The 23901-nt window shown below is 33.9% G+C and overlaps 1 protein-coding gene across 2 annotated transcripts in view; it reads right to left on the bottom strand.

Annotated features, from left to right (window-relative positions):
- Stt3B (catalytic subunit 3B of the oligosaccharyltransferase complex) overlaps positions 1-23901 on the bottom strand; it is a 250419-nt gene that overhangs the window by 47563 nt on the left and 178955 nt on the right. For both annotated transcript variants that reach the window (XM_090413219.1, XM_090413218.1), the window contains exons 12-15: positions 23501-23688; positions 19658-19829; positions 4729-4902; positions 4523-4636 (exon numbers count right to left, since the gene is read on the bottom strand). In XM_090413219.1, coding sequence (XP_090269345.1) covers positions 4523-4636; positions 4729-4902; positions 19658-19829; positions 23501-23688 — 648 coding nt within the window. The remainder of the gene's footprint in view (positions 1-4522; positions 4637-4728; positions 4903-19657; positions 19830-23500; positions 23689-23901) is intronic.

Genomic DNA, 23901 nt, shown 5'->3' with positions numbered 1-23901 from the left:
TTACAACTCGGAGTTACGACTGTTAAGTTAAAACTGAGTTAAATAAGTTAAAATAAGAAAGATAAGAATAACTATTGAAGATATCTCGAATAAAAGAAGAAGAAATATTGAATGTTGAAATACAAACATTTTAAAGTACAACACAAAAATAACATATTTTTACAGAGGTTATGATATGATAGATTTATGATGGAATTGTTTTGTGTGGGTGGTGGTAATATCCAAAGAGTTGAAAGCTGCGCGTTTGTTGTATTGGGTGTCTGTTAGGGCATTCCAATGCCCTACAAGAACACCACCATAGCACCGTTATCGAAATTTGTAGCCAAACTACTCAAACCACTACTTACAACGTCAAACTATGATAAAAAATATGGACGACCTTTTCCAAAAAATAAATAACATAACCCTATCCAGGAAGACGTCCTCACCTCATTGGATGCAACTTCATTATACACTAACGTGGATGTTCCCAGAACATTGACATCGTACACACACTACTCACAGAAGACCACACCCTGCACTCTTGTACAAAATTAACACCCAGTGATATCATCAACTTAAACTAATAATCTCAGCTAACTTCTTTAAGTTCAACAACATGTATATTCAAATTTTCGGACTCCCTATGGGTCAAAATATCAGTGGATAACTAGTGAAATTGTTCCTAGCTAACACAGATGATCTGGAACAGATTTTCTTATTTGATATTTATCTAAAGGAGTGTATAAATTACTGACTAGGTAACCGAGTTTGTATTGATAGCTTCCTATCAACAACTTTTCTCCTAAATCAGTCTTATTTGTTCATCCTCACACTATAGTCCACTGGCATCCACTTAAAATTCCAAACCAAACCAAATTTTTAGATCCATAAGTTAATGCAAGAAAAACACTGCACGAATACTGCTGGTTTGGTGTTTTAGTTAATTTCTCTTATTCCACATAAAGCTGTACAAAAAATGTACTTCAACATACTTTGATTCTATTATATATTTCCATATTTAATTTTCCACTAAAAATTGTATTTAAATAGCTAAAATGTTCTATATGGTGAACATACCTGTAAAACAAGTGAATCTATAAAACAAGTATTACAGGTATGTTCACCATACAAAAAGCAGTTATTTCATACTTTTTGCCTATTTTCATATAGTCTTTCTATTGCTAATTTACAAAAATTTGTCACAGCAAGTATTCAATTTAGGTAAAAGAGTCCTTGGAGAAAAGTTTAGCAAAGCACATGTTTAATGCTAGTTTGGAAGGACAAAGTCCCAAAGTAATTCCAAACAAATAACTTATGATTAGTAAGTTGGATTGTTTGGAATTATGGCCAAAGCAACTAAAGCTGTGAAACAAATGTATTATGACTGTTATGCAGAATGATAAACAGTTTCTGGAAAGAAAATACACTTTTGTATGAGACTGGAGTTAATGAAATCATCTGAGTAGTGCACCTTAGGAAAGTGAAATAAAATTCACTTTACCCCACCCCCACGACACACACACACATTCCATTTCATAATGAAGTAATGTAAAGGTCTCACAGTAGTGCTTTAGTAGATTAAAATATGTGTGTCTGACAATACTGGAGACCTAATACATAGCAGGTAATTTTGGAAGAAAATTGTTGAAACAAAATTAGCAATAATATTAACAAGTTGTACAGTATATAATTTATATAGCCAGTCTGGTTGGCTAAATTGTTAACTTTCTCTCCAACCAACTGGTTGCAGATTTGAATCCACGAGTCCACCACCTTGCTAATAAGCAAGGAAGGCTGAAGTGGCTCAAAAAAACCCATTTAGTCTAGAGCAGGATTTCTTGGATTATGTAAAATATAAAAATAAATTTAATCTCTTGGCCCCACCCACAGTATTAATGAACTTTAGGTTTACTTTTTGTGAGAGTCACAAAATTATGTAGTGGAATCAGTATTCTGTACAAGAACACAAATCAGTTCCTGATTTGTCCTTTTGCCAGTTAATTTATTTTAATGTCTAACAGAGGTGCACCTTTAAAGAACTCAGAACTTTATATCAAGCTCTGTATTATACACGTACATAATGAGAACATGTGTTTGTTTGGATTTATGGGCAGAGCAACCAACCAAGTCTACAAGGTAGTGTTTTCATGTCTGTTAATTGCATGCATTTCTGGTTGGTTTTTGCATCTTGTATGAGACTGGCTAGCTCATTTTCAGATTAAAAACCCTTAATGGCCTTTGTTTTTCTTTTTTTTTTTTGCATCCTATATGGGATTCAAACCCAGTTCTTTTCAATCAAAGGACACTGCTGATATCGTGTTAGAGGTTTAATGAAATATTTACAGCACTAGGAAAGGATTAAAAACTAAATTTTAATGCTTCCAATATTTCATCTCAGTCACTGAGACATCTTTAGGGATTACAAAGAACTCTTGTAATGCACACACATGCAAAGACAACAATACTAAATGAAACATGTGGGTGACCAAAGTTCTATCTAGGTGATATTCCCACTATGGTCATTTGTAGGTGACCTACGATGTAAAGTGGGACCTCTGACAGTTATTGTTTCCCAAATTTTGGGAAGTTTTAAGAATCCATATTTATTTAAATTTGGTTGATTTCTGAGTGCCACTGCAGATTTTAAAAACAGTCTTCCTTTTTAAATTCACTATGGTGGTTTTCTTCCAGGAGATCCTGTGGTTTGCAATCACAACTATGGTCAATTTGGTCTTGCAGACCAATGTATTGTATATAACCCACAGGTTCTCCTGGAAGAAAACCACCATAGTAAATTTAAAAAGGAAAGACTGTTTTTAGAATCTGCAGCAGCACTTAGAAATCAACTGATTTTAAATAAATATGGATGCATAAAACTTCCCAAAATTTGGGAAACAATTGTCAGAGTTCCCACTTTACATCCTAGGTCACCTACAAACGACCATAAAGGGTGCACCACCTAGATAGGATTTTAGAGTCACCCATACGTTTCATTTAGTATTGTGTTGTCTTTGTATGTGTTACAAGAGTTATTGTAATCCCTGAAGATGTCTCAGTGATAGACAAAATATTGGAAGCATTAAAATTAGTTTTTAATCCATTCCTAGTGCTGCATATATATTCCATTAAACCTCCAACATGATGTCCTCCCAGCACTTAACACATGGACATTGTTGATACTGAAAGCTATCAAAGGTCTGAGAATGCTGCTGTATGGCCACCACTTGAATAAGTATCAGAATCAGTGATTTCTCTGCTGATGCTCATTGGTCACAAACATGAAAATGGATATGACTTAAATTTTTTTCCTTAACTCTGGAAATGTACAATTATTTCTACAATACATCAAACAAGCAAACACTCATGATCTTAATTTGCAGGTCTACATATATTCCTGATTTTGATCTCACTGATCCCTGAAAATTCCTGTTTAAAATAGACACCCACTATCATTTTATTCTATAGTTGTAACAAAAGTTTATCTTAAACCAAGTTTAACATATAACAGCAGCAAGAAAACTGTTTCTGAATTAACAAGAGTGGTTGGAAACTTTTTTGCTTCATATTCAGTACGTATCAAAGCAGCACCATTATTTCTTTGAATGCCAGCTTTCAGTATCAACAACGTCTGTGTGTTAAGGTTTAAGTGCTGGGAGAACATCATGTAGGAGGTTTAATGGAATATTTACAGTACTAGGAAAGGATTAAAAACTAATTTTAATATTTCCAATTCATCTGTCACTGAGACATCTTCAGGGATTTCATATAGCACAATTTTTTTTTTTTTTTAAATGGCAAAATTGTAATATAGAACTGTGAAGATTAAATATATCTAATATGAAATATATTCTTGGTAGACATACCAAGAATATATTGCATTGGCGGTGTTTCATAAGAAGGTACACATTCTTCAGTTCCAAAGCATTCTGTATGAACATGTCTATTTGTAACTGAAGGTATTCCATTATGGAGCAACATAGCTTTCAAACTCACCTCTGAGAAATAGATAATTTGGTGCCAATCATTTGGAATACATTGTCAGCCAATGAGAATCCACCTTTATTTCTTTTTTTTTTTTTTTTTTATTCCCCTTAAAAGTTTTCTGAATTTACCTGAAGCCAAAAGTTCAGATTACAAAAATCAGTCAACAGACAAGACTGTCATGAAAGTTAAGTGAATTAGTATGCAGCTCCTTAACAGAATGGTAGATACAACATTGTCAAGCTTGTCATTTTTTTTATACAGAAGGAAATAATGACCATAACACACAGTTGTTACTAATTTTCAATTTTTGCATAAAAAAAGTTTTTTTTTTATCTCCAAAATGTAGAAAAATAACTAATTAATGAAAATGCTAATTATAAATTATAGATACAATTTCATTGTCAAGCTCCTCATTTTTTTTTATACAGAAGGAAATAATGACCATAATACACAGTTCCTACTAATTTTCAATTTTTGCATAAAAAAGTTTTTTTAATCTCTAAAATGTAAAAAAATAACTAATTAATCAAAATACCAATTAAAAATTATTACTTACCTGAAGTTCTCCAAACCTATAATAACTTAATTTATACATAAGACAATTTAATAACACAGGTGATCCATGCTCATCAACTCTAAATTCTCCTCTGTCTGTAAAATAATCACTTTCCTGTAAAGAAAAAAAATTTCAATTACAATTCATGGATGAAAGATTACAATTTTAAATGAACAATCACACCTTAACTATTCTTCAAAACTTACTCTAATATCTTTCGGATGTTCTCCTTCGGCTATTCTTACCATCCATAGAAATTTATTAATGTCATCACCTGAATAGCCAATAACACCTCCAAAGATGACTAAAACATAATCTACATCTAATGATTTCATAATCTCATAGGCTGCACTTTCATTTGAAGCCATAGCCTTTCCAACCTGAAATTAAATGATTAAATTATCAATATAAGAGTATAGCACTTATTCAGTATATTACACTACAATAATTAGCTTTGTAACAAAATGAGAACAGTTCTACTGCCATATTCTTTAATCTTTTGTGTATTGTGTAAAAAAATACCTCATCAATACAATGATATAGTCAGTATTTAGTATATACTTCTTTGCACTGGGCCTCTCACACTGACTGTATGCATTGTTGTCCTACCACACTGAAGTTCTAATTTTCATCAATAAATGTCCATATTCAAATGCAAGGTTTCCCCCTCACCCAGATTGTCTAATATAGTCTGGCTATGGGCTCCTAAAAGTGAATATCTTACTGTACAGTTCAAATACCATATTGAACTGCAATTATACTGCAATAAGCTATCTACATAAAAAGACTATCCAGTGCAAAGTGGGGAGAGGGAGATCACTTAGAGGCAAACTGGCCAGGAGAACATGAAATTGACAACTATAATAACATATGTAGACAGGATTAACCATCCCTATTAGAGCATTACTCTGATTTAAGAAATAAGCCAAGTTACTGAAATAAAAAGCTTAAAAGGCTTCATTTTGGCAAAAGTTATTTATATAAAGGATATATACAATTTTATTTTTAGCCACATTCACAAATTTTCTGATAGCTTATGGGAATATAACCTTCAGCATAGGAGTTGCCTTGGTTTGCACTACTTGAAAGACATGAATTTAGGTCCCAAGCCAGTATATTCACCTTTTATAAGTGTGCTTAGGTTTCACTGGCCTGACAGATGTTTTGAACTGTTTGTTCTCATTACAGGCTAGACACAATTTGTTCAAATTGCTAATTTCCAAAACCTCATGAGTGACCTTTTAGGTCATTCACTCAAGTAGCTCCAAAACAGGATTTTTTACGAAAATCTGCACTTTATCACCAAATCAAACTTCCACACAGCACAAACAAACAAAAGTAAGGACACCACACCAAGCCTTCGCTCGGAGAAGCAGCAGACAAACTTCCAGAGTGCACGGGCCTACTAGACAGGTAGAAACCTAAAGAGAGCAAAAACCCCTCCAACTGTAGCAATCATCTCATGTTAAAAAATTATATTTTTTGAAAGTGAACTTGTTTACTGAAATAAAGAGTCTAAAGGCTCCATTCTGGCAAAAGTAAGTTATTTATATAAAGCACATTATACAAACATTTTTATTTTTAGCCAGATTCAAAGTCCTTCAGTAATCTATATGCACCTACTGAGAGTTAATATGAGGCAATATGTTTCTAACATGAGATAATTGCTACAGTTAGATTTTTGCCCTTTAAATGTAGCAATCATCATTAACTCACCATTCAATCATGAGGAGGAATGATTAGTCAATGCATAAATTTTACTGACTCCTCTCTGTATTAGGTCTCATACCAATAAATTTCTTAAGACTCCTGATACCAAATGCATTCAAGTGCAGGCTAACACTCAAATCCTTTCTTCCCCAGATTCACTCCACACATCCAAAAACATGCAACCATTCCTTCTGAACAACCTATATATTAAACAGCTTGTCATCATAGTCCTTAATTCGTTAATATCATATCTTGGTAAGATTAATGATTTTCAATCTCATTCTTGTTTCTTTTCATAACATTCCTTTCGTATCATCATCAGAGACCTCCAAGGAATCAAAGGCTCATTGAGGGAGGACATACACCTCCCACACCAGCAGTCACACTTCATTTTAAACTCAGGTTAGGTACACTCACCACTTCGAACTGTTCCCCCTCAATGCTCTATGAGAAAAAAATCTAGCTCTCAGACCTATCTTCACCATGCACAACTTCCACCAATGTCTTATCCTTTCCCTCACATTCCAGGTTAAAAAAAAAAACAATATCCCGTAATCATTTTAGGAGTTCATAAGCCCATCATATCATCCCTATCTCCTGTTTATCAGTGTCTGCAGTCCACATATTCTTAATCTATCATGATCTACATTCCATAATCCCGATTAAATCTTTGCAACTTTTCTATGCATCCTTTAAGCAGCTTTATCTTCTTGAAACCCAGAAGAACAAATTGAGTGCAGTAGTCCAGGTATGGTTATATATAGGTCTTGTCAAGAGGCAAAATTACTTCCTAATCCTTACATATCAATGTTTAATTCAGCATCACAATTATCCTCTGAGTTGTATTTGCAATTTTTGCCATGAGTTTTGAACTTCAATTTCCTATTGAACATAACTCCAAGATCTTTAGTCTCAGTTTCTCAAGGATAATCTCACCAATATAATATGCCATTGGTGATCTCATCATTGTAATGTAATGCACTGTGGGTTGTCATTGACAATGAATTGACAGCCATTATCATTTACCCACAGTTCCAACTTATTCATTCTGTAAGTGCTATATATCAGTAGCAGACTGCCCATCTTTGTATCATCAACAAAGTGAATATCTCCTGACAGATTCTTCCCAACATAATTAATGTAAAGATTGAAAAACAACGGTCCAAGGACTGATCCCTGCAGTACTTTTCTTTGATCATGTGAAATCTGGCAGATTCACATCCCCATATACCTATCTGTCAGACACCCACTTATCCAAGTCAACAGTTTATATTTCCAATTTCCTATCCTTCAATTTAAACTGCAAAGTTCAACAGTATATCCATCCCCTTATCCAACTTCACCTTAACATTATGACTTCCTTTAGTAAATTCATGTTGTTTCTTGCAAAGTAGAACTTGTCTGTCAACCCATTTCTATATAAATCTATATAAAAGTTCTGAGCTGCAAATCAATTTATATAAATATGTCAAGGAGCTAACCAGTTCAGTTGAACATTCCTTTGGTATACATGCTGGTATCTCATCTGTCGCTACTGCTGAATTTGTATGAAGGTTACACAATAGCTCTAGAACCTTCTCATGCACCTATCTCCCTTCAATGTAGTATCACTGTGGGCCTTGTTATATACACCAGGTTGATAGATCTTAATAGATGAAGGACCCATTATTTGAACAATCCCATCTGCAGCTGACAAGGGTACCATCTGCATACACATTCTTCTGCATTCATTATTTCTTTTACTTGCAGCATAATGATAATTTTTTTGGATTGTCTTTAGCCTGCACAGGCCATTATTTTCACACTCCCAGCTTTCTATATAGTACTTAACACTTCTAGCCTGCACTCACTTAGGTATTTCCTCACTCCTTTTGCCCTTATTCTCATGATATTCTTTTCACATTATCATCTTATGGATCTCCTGCTTAGTATGGTTGCAAATCCATTTCACTGAAACACTGACACATTCAAATACTGCATCATTTAAGCATCTTTTCAAAGCTTTTCATGCAGTGCTGATATCATTCCCATTCAATAACAAATGTCATGGGATTGATTAGTATTCTCCTGTGTATGTAATTTCATAAATATGATTTGGATAAAAATTAAACATTTAGGAATTTTAATATGATCACCTTAAACAAAAAAAAAAAAATGTTTTTATAAAATTAGTATAAAAAAATTAGCAAAAAAACTAAGAATACATCTGAAATATTACTGAACTTTGTTACACAATAAGACTGGTATTATCACTGGAAATCCATTTAATTACAGATTCTATTCTTCATAACATTTAGTCCACTAAATGCCCAAGAGCTTTGGTAGAAAACTGTTCCTTCCCACCACAAATGATATTCTCTTGTTGCTTGGTTTCAGACTAAAGACAGACCAATTTCTATAGGGTTAAGCTGTGGACAATTACTTCCCACAAAGATTTCTTTTTTTTTAGATAATGAAAGTTTATTTTAGCAGCGCAGGTGCTATTCTGCTGGAAAAAAAAATGCACCCATCTAAGAGCACTAAAAAGCAACACTTGACAGCAAGCAATTTCCATTAGAATTTTAGTATAACACTTGTTAGTTTTTAGCTTACTATCAAATAATGTAAATACTTCCTACATTATTCTTAATATCATGGCACTGATTGATGGATGCATAGCCTGGTCCCATCACTCCATCATACGACCACCTTTGCCTAATCTTCAGTAAACTTAGGCCACAGAGCACTATTTTTCTTCATCTTTGCATCAAGCCATTTTGAAAAAAATGGTGTTCTCTGAATAGTTCAATTAACACTTGCTTCTAGAAGTTAATGTATTTTAAAATCTTTGGAAGATTTTCTGCACTCTTGCAAAGCTACTCTACAAAAATTAAGAAAAATAGTGCTTGTAGCCTAAGTTTACTGAAGATTGGACAAAGGTCGTATGATGGAGTGATGGGACCAGAATTTTCATTTTAGCAGTTATGGAATTAAATACAACTACTGCATTCAACCTCCCCAGACCAACCATCATGGCAAACACAAGAACAATGACCACAAGTTCTCGGCAGGGGTGCTAAGTATCTCCGGCAAACCAATTATAATAGGAACATGGAATGTTAGCATTTGAAGCTGGAAAACTGAGAAATGTCATTGAAGAAATGAGAAGACTAAAAAACAAATCTTAGGCCTGAGTGAAATAAGATGGCCAGGCTTAGGTAAATGCTGCTCCAACAACCTGACCCTGTATTACTCAGGAAGCAGTAATATACTTACTGATGTGGAGTAGGAATATTAATAAGTAAAGAAACATCCAAAAGTGTACTCAATTTTATCCCATTCTCCGATGGATTAATGCTCCTACAACTCAAGGGCCAAGAAACCAAAATCGATGTTATATAAGTATATGCACAGATTGCAGACAAGGATGATGCAGAATAGTAACTATTCTCAACTGAAATAACTCAAAATGACAAAGAAACATAACATCAACATTATCATGGGAGACTATAATGCAAAAGTAGGGAAAGGAGCATCTGGAGTCACAGTAGGACAGTTTGGACTTGGGATAAGAAATGATAGAGATTGCTTAATATAATTTTGTCAAGAAGACCTAATAATTACAGGATATGTTGTTTGAGCTACCAACAGAAGACTCGCATGGAAATCTCCACAAGACAATAGCAACAGTATACTCAGAAACCAAACTGATTACTTAGTCGATCAACATTTTAGAAGTAGTGTAAAGACCTATCCTAGTGCTAAAATTGGTTCAGACATTAATCCACTAGTCTGCTTCTTCTCCCATAGTCCTAAATGAACCGCTGGGTCATTCATGGCTGGTAGGTGATACTCTTTGCTAGCCTCCTCCAGTCGTCTCGGTCTCTTGTTCTTGATGTCAGTTGAGAAAGAGTTGTCCATTTTTTGATGTTATCAGTCCATTTTAATCAAGGTCGGCCCCTAACCCTTGATCCCAGAACGATTCCTTCTAGTGCTTGCTTTGGAATGCCATTAGCCCTCTCCACTTGTCCGAACCATTTCATCTGTCTTCTTCGGATGACTGTCAGAATATTTTCCCTTTTTCTCCCATCTATTGAGTCAATCAGTTTTCGGACATTTTCATTGGTTTCGTGAGCGGTATAGGGAATTCTCAAAAGTCGTATGTAAGTTTTCATTTCGAAAGACAGGAGTCTCCTCTCATCTTCCTTCAATAAAGTCCAGGCCTCACAACCATACAAAAGGACAGAATTCACCAAGGTGTCAATTAGTCTTAGTCTGGTTGCGATTGCTATTCTGTGATCTCCCCACAATGGTTTTAACTTCTGTAGGGCCACGGTTGCCTTCAATTCGGTATTTAATGTCGGTTTTTGAACGACCATCTTGACTCAACGTGCTTCCTAGATAAGTGAACTTCTTTACATTCTCAAATTGCTTATTGCCAATTTGTATCTTTAAGAATTCAATGTCTGATTTTGAGGTTATCGTTGTTTTTGTTTTTTGTAGGTTTATGTATAATCCATTTTTTTTTAATGTTCCGAAAACACGACTGGTTATCTCTTGTAATTCTTCTTCACTTTCTGCCAGAAGATCGATATCGTCAGCGAAACGCAAGTTATTTATTCTAAGTCCGCCAACTACTATTCCAGTGTCATATTCATAAAGAGCTTCATCTATGACATATTCCAGAAAACAATTAAAAAGAAGAGGGGACAAGATGCATCCCTGTCTTGCCAGAAATAAATCATAATTTCTGTCTGACTTTTTTACATTTTCATTTCTCTAAAAATATTTTTATATGGTACCCATCCTTCTTCCACCATTTGCTTTAGTTTTCCATCCTGTACCCATATCTTGGAAAAGTCCATGTCGCAAAAGAAGTCTTGATTAATTGGAACCCATTCTGTTGGATTGTTTAATGTCAATTTGTTTTCTGGCACTGCTTCTTCATATTCTTCCTCATCATCTGGCAATGGTTCAGAATTACTCATCTCCATCAAGTCATCTTCTGTTAATTCCTCTAGTGTTGCATAGCGTCTTAAATTTCTCCGAGATCCATATCTTGAAACTCTTCACCCCCCCACACTTTTTTTTTTTTTGCCATATCCACAATTTTTCATGATTTCCTCAATTGGCTCTCATCTAATCCTGTGAAGTCATGCATGACATCTGGACAGTTTTCTCCAGCAGGAATTTATTGGTTTGGGCTTGATGGCTTTTTCTTTAAAACAATGGCATCTTGAATGGTGCACTCCTTCCAGACTTTCATGATGTCATCTCTCTCTCTCTCTCTCTCTCTCTCTCTCTCTCTATTGGGGTTCTTTCTCGTCCACAGCATTGACAATCCTTTCCATAGAATACCCTATGCAATGAGTCTTCAAGGTCCTTGTGACCTCCTGGTCTAAAGGCTGAATTAGAGATGTGTTTGGAGACAAGTAGAATACTTTAATGCCTTTGGTATTGGTTTGAATGCATAGGATTCTGTGTGGCCAGGGGCATTTTCCAATATCAAAAGAACTTCAAAAGGCAGTCCCTTACTGGCAAGGTACTTTCTGACTTCAGGGACAAAACATCAATGGAACCAATCCAGAAAAAGTGTTCTTGTAGTACAACAAAAAGAGTGGCAGCTGGTATTCATCTTTTCCCTTCAAGTCTTGGGGGCTAGCAGCTTTATAAGGGTAGTCCCTGACCATAAACCCAACTGCATTTGTACAAAATAGTAGAGTTAGCCTATCTCTTCCTTTCTTAAATCCTGGTGCACACTTCTCTTCCTTACTAATAAATATCCTTTGTGGCGTTTTTTTCCCCAGAACAATCACTTTTGTCTGCATTAAAAACTTGTTCAGGCAGATATTCTCCAGCTTTAGATCCTACACCTTCCATTTGCTTTAAGTTGCCATGTCATGTAATGACTGCTTTTCCTCAAATCATAGGTATGCCTTTCTTATAGCAATTCTGCACCCACATAAAACTGTATTTTCAATACAAGATAAAAAGGTATTTCACACCTGCCTGGCATAGCTGCAGAGACAGCCTTACGAATTTCCTTTCGTTTTTTTTTTTTTTTTTCCCCTTCTACAATGGTCATTAAGCTAGATTCATTTATCTTGAAATGGCAGGCAACTGCAGCTGCAAACCTCAGTCTACAGTACATATCAAGTAATTCAACTTTTCTTATAATGCCATGACTTTTCTCTGTTTCTTGGGAGCATTTCCATCATCACTAGAAGCACTTTATGCGAGTCCTATGGTATTATTCAAGGTTTATGTTATTGCATTAAACACAATGAAAAATACGTGGGAACTGCTAGGGATAACTTTTTGTTACTAGAGAGAGATGAACTGCTCATGTGGAGATGATGAGCGTCACATGCCGTTTTTAGCAGATACTTGCAACACTTTAGCTCACCACAATAGCAACAGGAGTAGTAGTACAGTATGTACTACAGTTAATTTTATTTCCACATTATTTCAAAGCCAAATAAGAAAACTCTAAGATAGAAATCAATCAAAGAATTTCATGTCGAATATAGCAAACTATAAAAGTTTGGCAAATCCAAGCATGAGCAAACATCTGGGTGGTGCAATACCGGGCAACTCGTAGTAAAGGTGAATAAAGCTAGGATTGCTATTCTTAGTATTTGCCCTAATGTAGATACTCATCCCCTAGGACAGTGGTGGCGAACCTTTTTATGTGTGCATGCCAAAACTTTAGAATATAGAGTTGCTGACGTGCCAGTGCATGCCAAAAATTTGCAAATGAAGTTGTTGAATTGCCGGGCAGTTTTTAATAGAAAATTTATTTATTTAATATATATAATTTAATTATTTATAATTTTATAAATAAATATTTTTTATTTATAAAATTTATTTATATATAAATTTATAATATTATTCAATGTAAAATTGATTATTGTATAATTAAATTGATTTTAATGATACTGGTTTGAAAACAAAAAAAAAACGGCAGTGAGAAAAATATTTATGCATTTTAACTCATCATAGATGTCAGCTGAGCAGGGGAAGCACCAGAAGGATGTCAACTTGTAGGCGAAACGCTTACCATATTTACTCGAACATAACTTGCCCTCACGTATAACTCGCACACTGATTTTACTTTATGAAAAAAGACATTAAAAAGTTTTGCACATCCTTGCACCTGAAAAATGTTTAAACATGTTTAAGCGCCGAGGCAATAGTAACTCGCTACCCATGGTTAACAACACGCCCTCCCCAACAGCCATTATACTGCAGATGAAAGAAAAACAAGTAGTTTTATTGTATCCCTGAATAATGTATAGAAGCTTATGCAGTCTAATATATTTCTCAACAAATAGTGCAATTAGAGACAGCTGGAATAAAAATGGCGCTAACTAATGAATTGCATTCCCCTCTCACAGAAACTATGCTGTATAAACTCCAGTAAAACCATATGTTGCACCAGAAACACAGTATCTAACTAAAAACTATTGTCCAATTTTTCGATCACATGAAATAAGTGTTTGTTTGATTGCATTTGAAATTCTTGATGTCATTACGACAGATCACAAAGGCTAACTTAAAATAAAATTCTACCACAAATAGAAACATGCCATATAATGCTTGGGCGAGTTCCCCTGCCAGCTCAAACACAAACAAGCAATAAAAATCAACCAAGGGTTGAAACTTTGTGTGAGCTGAACAAGTAGGTAATGAGAAATTATGTCGGAATGATAAACGACACCCCGTCATGAATGTATTAAAACTAAGAAATATATAGTGAGTGTTGTTATGACATTTGCAGATTTTATGAGATTTGGTTGAAGAGAATTTTGCATTTCAATTTAAAAATTGTCGGCTGGCTTTTATCTTTGAGTCGCACGATCTTTTGTTAATACTGCACCAATCATATGCACGTTCTTCATAGCTGCTCTATCTATACTGGCCTACCATTGCTCTCTGTTTCGCAGTATGCTTTCACTTCTCATTAGTCATTCGTGAAGGATTGTTCTTTATTTATCTCAAGTCTTGTAAGTAAATTAATGTTAATTTTTGCTTGGAATAATGGGAAGGAAGATTTCACTGTTTGGGTTTCTGAATTTTTATCTTTAATTATGGGGGAAAAAAGTGAGAATTATATTCGAATAAATACGGTTTTATTACATATTCATATATGCAAAGTATGTAAATAAAAAAAATGTATGAATCACTCAATTTTAAACACTAGATCCAACAATAATTTATATTTTGAATTTAAAAATGCATCACTTTAACGCTGCAATTAAAATTTATTGAAAAAGTTAAACTTAGTTTCTTTTACTACAGCTGAGTTTTTGAAAGTTTTAGTTATGGTAGTAAGGATTTTGTTGCTGTTTTCTGTCTGTTAGCTTATTAATTCTGGGATGAACTGAAGTGACAGCCAAACGGAGACAGTCAGAAAGGTGCAAGCTGTTCGTCTGTTTCGTTATAAGCATAGTCATGACAGAAAATGCAAAATTTCACAAATACATGTGGTAGAAATCTCATTGATATTTCATATGAATTTGGATATTCATTTTTCATTCTGATCCAGAATTTCGAATTGCTCATAGTATTAAAAGTACTTTCCAGTCCTTTGTCCGGTGATAATTCAAAAGTTGAAAGATTTCTTCATGGGTAAGGGCTGTCTCTTTGAGTTCAACAAAGGGATTCACATATTTTGCCTCCGGGGATCCTCATGTTCTGGTTAAAACTTTTTAATCGACAACAACATCTTCAAGTGGGCTGCAATAATATCTGAAACTGAATTGTGTGCATAGAAATCATCTGCTTCCATAATAGAATCTGAGTACGACTCGAACATTTCATTATTTCTTTCTGCAATCATATTAAGCCAGAGTTTGAGTTGCTTTTTGAATGATTTGGCCTTGTTCCAAGCATTAAATTTTGTTCTATCTGGACCTTGAAGTTTTAATTCAACTCATTTATGTAAGAAAATATATCGCTGAGATATGCCAGCCTGGCGACCCATTTCTTATCCTGGAAATAATGGGACAGGTCACTTTTCTTATTAATTAAAAATAGCTCAGCTTCCTTTCGGAGTTCATATAATCTCTTGTGAACTTCACCGCAGAACAGCCAACGAATTTCTGAATGTTGAAAGATTTCGATGTCTGAAAATTCCCCAATCACTCATGAATACTTCCATGCTTAAAAATATGCTGCTTCGTCACTGAGATTTCCTACATAGATGTTATTTAAGAGTTCTGGGTCTGAGCTTTTTGTTATATTCACGAATATTATATTCCCCTCAGAATATTTCCACTATAAAATATTTATTCATGAAAAATGACAAATTTCAGAAGAACCTCTCGCGGCCCGGCGGTTGAGAAACCTAGATCTAGAATGAGTCGACTGAGGAAAAGAAAAATTGTACTTGTTCACAGCCCACCATAGGAAGATGCCCAGCAGATATGACAGATATGACTTCCATGCTACTCTTAATGTCATATGTTTAGAAGACACGTGTTTTGACAAAGTTGCAGCTGGTGACTTATATGCTAAAAATATTAAAGATAATAAACTTGAGTTAATTAATAAGCTTTTAAATAATGAAAAGCTTTGGCGACTAAACAGTTCTTTTCTATCAGCTGAGTCATGTTATTATGCCCCTCAGCTTTCAGCCGTTTTGCCTTTTTCCTACAGTAGGCTTTGTGTTTGTTGGTTAGTTTCTTTCATGTAAAACTAAATTTAACTTGTATGTATTATAACAATTAAAAAAACTATGAATAATTTATAAGCGTATAAAAGGATAGCACCAGTAAATTGTTGACGTGCCATAGGTTCGCCATCTATGCCCTAGGAGATGTATGTTGTTTTACATTAAGGGAGATAGGTCACCACCCAGACCGGTTTCAACCTGGGTAGTGACCTATCTACCTTAATGTAAAACAACATACATCTCCTAGGGAATGAGTTTTACATTAGGGCAAATACTAAGAATAGCGATCCTAGCTTTATCCACCTTTACTACGAGTTGCCCGGTATTGCACCACACAGGTGTTTGCTCACGCTTGGATTCGCCAAACTTTTATAGTTTGCTATATTCGGCATGAAACTCTTTGATTGATTTCTATCTTAGAGTTTTCTTATTCGGCTTTGAAATAATGTGGGATTAAATATCCCCTTAATTTAAATAATTTTTACATCGCCGAAGTGAAGCCTTTTGGCTCTTTATTTCATTAATTTTATTCAGTTACTTTACATTTCTCTTGAATGCAAATGGCACCATGTATGGTCTGCAAGTGTTTTTTTTTTTTTTGTGTGCATAATTTGACAGCAAAATTATAGAATAGTAAGAAAACACACATTAATTTTATATTAAATATCACTCACCTTATGCAAGGATAGGCATCTATTATAAAATTTTATAGATTTGTGTATACTTTATGGTAGTAAATGATAAAATAGAATAGCATCTGCATATATTTTATGTATTCATGACATACCTAACTTTTATTTAATTTTTTTCGATGTTTCTAGGCTACGTAGTTTGTCTGAGTGTTTTTTCAAATTGTTACAACTCTCCAAAAAATTTTCTAATATATTTATTCAAAAAATTCATGTAAAAGTGGACCAGTGCAATTCAAACTCTCATTCTTCAAAGGTCAACTGTACAACAAATATTTAAGATCTTCAACTACTCCTAGAATGTGTAAACAAAGAAAGTACAGAAATGGACCTAAAAATTAACATACACAAAAAAACTTATAAGCAACAAACCTTTGATAACAGCTGACTTAATTCTAAATGGAAATAAAATCGAACAAGTGAACAAATTCAAATACCTGGAATCCTGGCTAAATGAAAATGTGGATTGTGAAATGGAGGTATAAGATCAAGAATTGAAATTTGAACAAATTCAAATACCTGGAATCCTGGCTAAATGAAAATGTGGATTGTGAAATGGAGGTATAAGATCAAGAATTGAAATTGCAAGACAGTCCTTTATCAACATGAAACCCATTTTATGTAACATTGAGTTAAACATTGAAATTCGAGTACAAATGACGAAGTGCTATGTACAGTCAAGTTCACTATATGGAGTTAGAACATGGATGTTAAAGGCAAATACAATAAAAAAAACCAGAAGCCTTTGAAATGTGAAGAATCAAGAGGTATTGAGAAAGATAAATAAAAATCAAGAATTAATAATAATCAGTAATCGAGAATCAATATTGTGAAAAGAAGGAAAACTACCTACTTAGGACATTAATGAGAAACCATAAACATAACATTCCAAGTAATACTGGAAGATACAAATCAATGAAAAGAGGAAAGAGCTGAAGAAGAAAAATATCATGGCTAGACAATATAAAAAACTGGACTAAACTGAATGCAGAGCTCTTAATCAGAGCCACTAAAATTCAGAAGCATAGTTGCAAAGATGGTCGCTGAACTCTGTTAGGAAATAGCACTTTAAGAAGAACTAGTTTTATTAAATTAACAATAAAATCCAACTGGATTCATAAGTTCAAACAAGCATAATTAGGAGAAAAGAACTTTAATTGATTAAAAAACTAGAAAGAATAATTACAATAAATTTATGATTTTCAACATTCTACAAATAGCAATGAAAATCATTTTTATTCTTCTAGTATTTCTTATCAATTAAAAAAAGACCTTTGCTTATGATGATGCAAGTGTCATGACTTACTTAACTAGTCAGATGTTATTAAACTGCAGTATCTCTATACCAGCAGCAGTTATTAAGCCACAGAAATATCAGACTTCAAGGACAAAACATAGTTCACATTTGACAATCTAATCATATGACTATCAATGTAAACCAGGAATTCCATGGTGTGAAATTTATTAGTTACTAAATCTGTGTAAGACACAGATCCTGAAGAAAGTCAGGCAAACAATGCATTGGTTTCTTCAGCTATAAGAAGTGGAAGTAATCGATAGGTGAATAACCAAGACAGTGATAGATGTGTGCAATGCTCCTATGATGATAATGGTTTGTGAATTTATATATATATATATATTTTTTTTTATGAAGAATTAAATGACTAGAACCGAGATTTAAGTAAAAAGGTTTTAATATAAACACACTACTAGTTTCGGCTTGTAACAGCCTTCTTCAGGTGACATTATAAAAGAAAAAACACTAAACATTGAGAGTTAAAAGACTGTGATGTTTCATAAACTGTGATGTTTATGAACAACACAGTCAGTCTTTATACATAATTAGCATGAAAACGTAATTGTATTTGAAGCTGTTCTTTCGTTTGTTGCATTGTTGGGAGAGTGCGTGTTTGCTGCATCACGTGAACGCCAGTACATGATTACAGCTGAATGACTATCTGGGAGGTTGTAGCTTAAGTTGTTATTTAGATGAACAGGATTGAAGATGATTTCAATGGAATCTAGAGAAATCATCTTCAATCCTATTCATCTAAATAACAACTTAAGCTACAACCTCCCAGATAGTCATTCAGCTGTAATCATGTACTGGCGTTCACGTGATGCAGCAAACACGCACTCTCCCAACAATGCAACAAACGAAAGAAAACAGCTTCAAATACAACTACAACGTTTTCATGATAATTATGTATAAAGACTGTCTGTGTTGTTCATAGTCTTTTAACCCTCAATGTTTAGTGTTTTTTCTTTTATAATGTCACCTGAAGAAGGCTGTTACAGGCCGAAACTAGTAGCGTGTTTATATTAAAACCTTTTTACTTAAATCGCGGTTCCAGTCATTTAATTCTTCACAAAACTATGTATGTTAACCGAGTCAATGATCATTCTGTCACATATATATATATATAGATTCAATACCTGACAAGAAGGGATAGAACTTTAGTCAACCTCTCAAAAGTAGGCATGGATGCTTTGCAAGTGAACGAATTTAAGAAATATAGATATTATGTGAATAACGATTAGTGTGTTGGCATCCTGTAAATGAGTCTTCAGACTCCATAGAGATGTCTATACAATAAGAAAATTTGTGTGGACTAACTGATTGCAATCTAAATGTTGTATATACAAATTTATTTTCTATAATATGTACATCAAATAGTATTTTAAATTAATGGTATAATATATGCTTTCTATTCTAAAAAGCATTTAATATATAAATTCTTTTTTTACAAATAAGATAAAAATAGTAAAAAAAATTATATCAAATTTGTAGTAAAACAATATATCCAAAATTATGTCCACTGGCAGACATGGGCCTGAAAAAAACAAACCAACTTCCTCTACTGATACCACACATGCACAATGATAGATTTGAATGTGCTTTTCATGGTATGGTATACAGAGTTACAGTAGAAACAAATAGCTGGGAGAAATGGGCGAGCATGAATTACTGAAAATTATGTATTTGGATCTGCATTAATATTAGTGTGAAATACAGAACAAAATTTATATTTCCTTAACATGACTAATATTTCAAATTAAAGGTTATGGGTAAAGACTTACTAAAGCTATGTGACTGTTGTTCCATGTATTATTATCTACTAATGTTGTCCGATTTGCCATGCCTGCTATTTGATATCCATAATCCCACCAAGACATCACTCGGGAATTATCAGCTGTATTCTGAGAAAGCCAGTAGTAAGCTTCTCTGAAGTCATCAAGAATAACCCGTGACCTGAAACAGCCATAATAACAGAATAAAAATCCAATATACACATATATACACACACACACATATATATATATATATATATACACACACACACACACATATATATGTATATGTGTGTGTGTGTGTGTGTGTGTGTGTTCAAGGTATCGATAGTCCTTGTGCAGTTTGAATTTTTAATAACTTCATTTCTATATAAGATATAAACAATCTACAAAATGCAACAGATAGAATTCATTCAAGAGTTAATAAAATTGTTAATGATCCATTTGTTCTAATTTCTTTCATTTCCCAAGTAATAAATCTAACATTGCACTGATTGTATTTTCTTCATTTGTGTTCTCTGGCTATAGATATAGAAGGAACAAAACAGAATAATGAAATTTGTTCGATATGTTTGGAACTAGACTATATGCAATTCATTCAAGAAAAAAAGTTTTTTTTTTTTAAATTAACCTCTAAGATATATTCAAGTTTGGAACAAGCTGGATTTAAGCCAAACAGGTGAGAAATCATGGAAATATGACAAGGATCTGTATTTAAATTTCATAGATCTTGAAAGGTCATATGACAAGATGCCAAAAGAAAAACTGTTCAAACATTACTACAGTGTAAATGAGACAATATATTGAGCAATGCTCATCATCGATGTCCAGATATGTACCCTCAAGGGGTGTTCAGACTACTATCACAGCATTACATGGTTAGGTTTACATTATTATTAACTTCCTATCCACAATTTTCCTCCAAATTAGTCTATTACTTGTTAGCCCTTAAATATTGTCATATCTAACATTTCATGCTTCTAAGGCACTTCTGACTGAATCAATCCACCTAGAACTTGGTCTTACTGTAGATCTCTTTCCTGCCATCTTGGTATCAGACACCTGTTTTGCTAACCTTTCCTCACCCATTCTATACAAGTGGCCATACCACCTTAGATTAGCTCTGCTTAGATATTCTTGAATGCAAACAATGTCAAGTTCCTTCTCAGAACCCTTGTATTTGTGGTCTCTAGTCTTTGATGGGGTATTTCTAACAACTCTCAGATCCATAACTTGAACACTGGTTTGAACACTGTCTTGTATACTGCTAGTTTGGTGTTTTAGCTAATTTCTCTCTTATTCCATATAAACTTATTCAGCTGGCTACCAACTACACAAGCTTACTTATTCTGTTGTCTATTTCCAGATTTAACTAGCCATCTTCAATAAAAACTATGCTTAAATAGCTGAAATATTTTACTTGTTCTAAAGGCTCTCCTCATTTGTTGGTGTTTAATGTTTCTGCCTATTTTCATAGTTTTAGTCTCTTTATTGTTGATCTTCATGCCAAATTTGTTACAGCTGCTATTCAATTTAGGGAATCCTGAAGACTTGCACTAGATGTGTTGAGGAGTATAACATCATCCTTGTTATACAAAGAGCTAAGTTCTCATCTACTTTATACCCTCTTTTACCTTGCGGTGTTGAGGGTTTATTAATTATCGGACCTCAAACTATTCACAGGATAAGGTGGTCAGCTCTACGCCCCAGTGTATCATATGTCGTGTAGTACTGAGTTCTCAAGGCCGGTTTGCCTGCTTTGCAGGATGAAAAACCCCAGGATAAACTGGGAAAAACCCTACAGTCTGCACCCAAGACAAAGTAACTTGGCTCTCATTCAGTTTAAGTGACCATACCACATGAGATTAGCTCTGCTAACACATTCCTGGATGCTAATAATGTCAAGTTCTTTTCTAATACAGTTTTTAATATATTTCCATCGATGCCATCTGTATCAATTTTATAATCTTTGTAAAGTGTTTTATTTCAAACCCAGCTCTCAGATCCATAAGTTAAAATTGGTTTGGCACTGTTGTATACAGCTAATTTAGTGTTTTGACAAATTTCTCTCTTATTCCATATAAATTTATTCAGTTGACTGCCTATCATACCAGTTTTCTTGATTCTGTTGTCTATTTCCATATTTAATTTACTATCTCACTAAAAATCATGCTTAAGTAGCTGAAATGTTTTACTTGTTCTATAGGTTCTCCATTCACATTGCAGTTGATATTTTCAATGCTTCTGCCTACTTTCATTGTTTTCACACCAAATCTATAACAACAGTTATTCAATTTAGTCAGGGAATCTTGCAGAATTGCACCAAATTTATTTTAAAATATAACATCTCCATAAAGTAAAGAGCCGAGATTAACATATCCAATTTTGATGTCAGTTTTAATACCACTTTCCTTCATAACGTGATCCATATAGATCATGAATAACAGAGGGGATAATGTACAACCTTATCTGATATACCAGATTTAACATAAAACCAGCTTCCTGTACTTCCTTCAATTCTAACTGCCGACTTACAACTCAAATACAGACTAAGTATTGCTTGATATAATGCCCCATTGACACCATATAACTGCAGTGTATTGAATAGCTTCTCTCTTGGCACCTTGTCATATGCCTTTTCCAGATCTACAAAACTTAAATACAGATCTTTGTTATATCCTTATGATTTCTCAACTGTTTGTCGTAAAGTGAAAATCTGATCCTGATGGCCTCTATTTGCCCTGAATCCAGCTTGTTCTTCACCAAGCTTTTCTTCCACAATTCTTCTCAACTGTTTCCCAAGTATACTTGCATAAATCTTACCAGGAACACTTAGTAGGGAAATACCTCTAATTCTCACATTCAGTTTTATTTCTTTTTTATATATGGATACTATGAGAACTCTACTCCAATCATCTGGAATTCATTCCACTGTCCAGGCCTTCTGAACTATGCAGTGCAGTCAGTGCAAGACATTTATACTTCCATACTTGAGCAGTTCTGGTCGAATATCATCTACTCCAGCTGCCTTTCCACATTTCAGGCTTTTGATGGCTTTTTTACTTCAAGTATGGATATGTATTCCTGGTTGCACTTTTTACTACTGTGATGTTACTGATTGTTTCATTTAGCAATTTTTTTTTGAAGTAATTACTCTATACATCAAGGATATCTTTTTCACCAGTTTTCATGTCACCTTTATCATCTGTAATTCCTTTTACAGCACTCTTTCCTCATTTCTGAGCTTTTTCAAACCTCCAGAGTATCTTGCCATCTTGATATTTAGTTTATATGTTCTTACCAAAGTCTTCTCATGACTTTTGTTTAGCTAGTTTTACAGTGTTTAGCTATCTTACATATGTCTCTGCATTCTCTAAACAAGCTGACTTATTTGCAAGGAAGTTTCGATATGCTTTCTTCTTTTCCTTCACTGCCTCTTTAACTTCCTGTGTGCACCATGGATTCCGATTTTTCTATCCTTGCAGACAACCTCACCACATACATCTCTGGCTGAATCAATGTTTACTTCAGGATTTGCCACTGAACCTACAAGGTTTGGTTCTTGTTCTCAAACTCTTTCATTTTTTCTTCAGTCATATTTGTGTATTTTAGTCTACAGTTCACATCTGAGAACTGCTCAACTTTTATTTGCTTTAAAACTTTCTTAAATGTTATTTTCAATATTCATATTTTTCAAATATATGAAAGTATAATTTTTCCTCCCTTATTAGAATTTTAATCATCACATTGACCAGACCACAATTCAGTACAAATTTCAGCAATATTTAAATAGTGATCAAAAAAATTCAATCATGTAATGTCAATACAAAATAATATGAAAAACAGACATACCCATCTGAACTATAACTTGCTAATACAATACTAGGACTGGAGTAGGCATTGCTCGTTACCCATGTACAGTGGACGGCAAACATCATTAAAATCATCACCATTACTACCACAATGACACTTCGCACATTTGTACCTAATCCAGGACTCTCCTTCGCTTGATCAGTCTTTATCTTACGAATTTTCCCGGCCTGAATAAAGAATTAAAATAAATTATTTTTAATTTATATGGTTATCTTTCTAGGAAAAAATTTTTAAACTCAAATTTATTAAAAACAATTGTTATATATAATATGAAATGCTAGTTGCATTTCACATTAGATAAACCGTATAAATGTTTCAGTAGCAAATGATCACAGTAATCATTATGTAAATCAAGAGACAGGAACTTTGCTTTCACACTA

Source organism: Typopeltis vanoorti, chromosome 23 (assembly GCF_054136105.1).
Source record: "Typopeltis vanoorti isolate ZY-2024b chromosome 23, IOZ_Tvanoo_1.0, whole genome shotgun sequence".
In the NCBI taxonomy this organism is placed as follows: domain Eukaryota; kingdom Metazoa; phylum Arthropoda; class Arachnida; order Uropygi; family Thelyphonidae; genus Typopeltis; species Typopeltis vanoorti.
The sequence above is the reverse complement of the archived record's forward strand: the minus strand, read 5'-3'. Positions and strand labels throughout refer to the sequence as shown.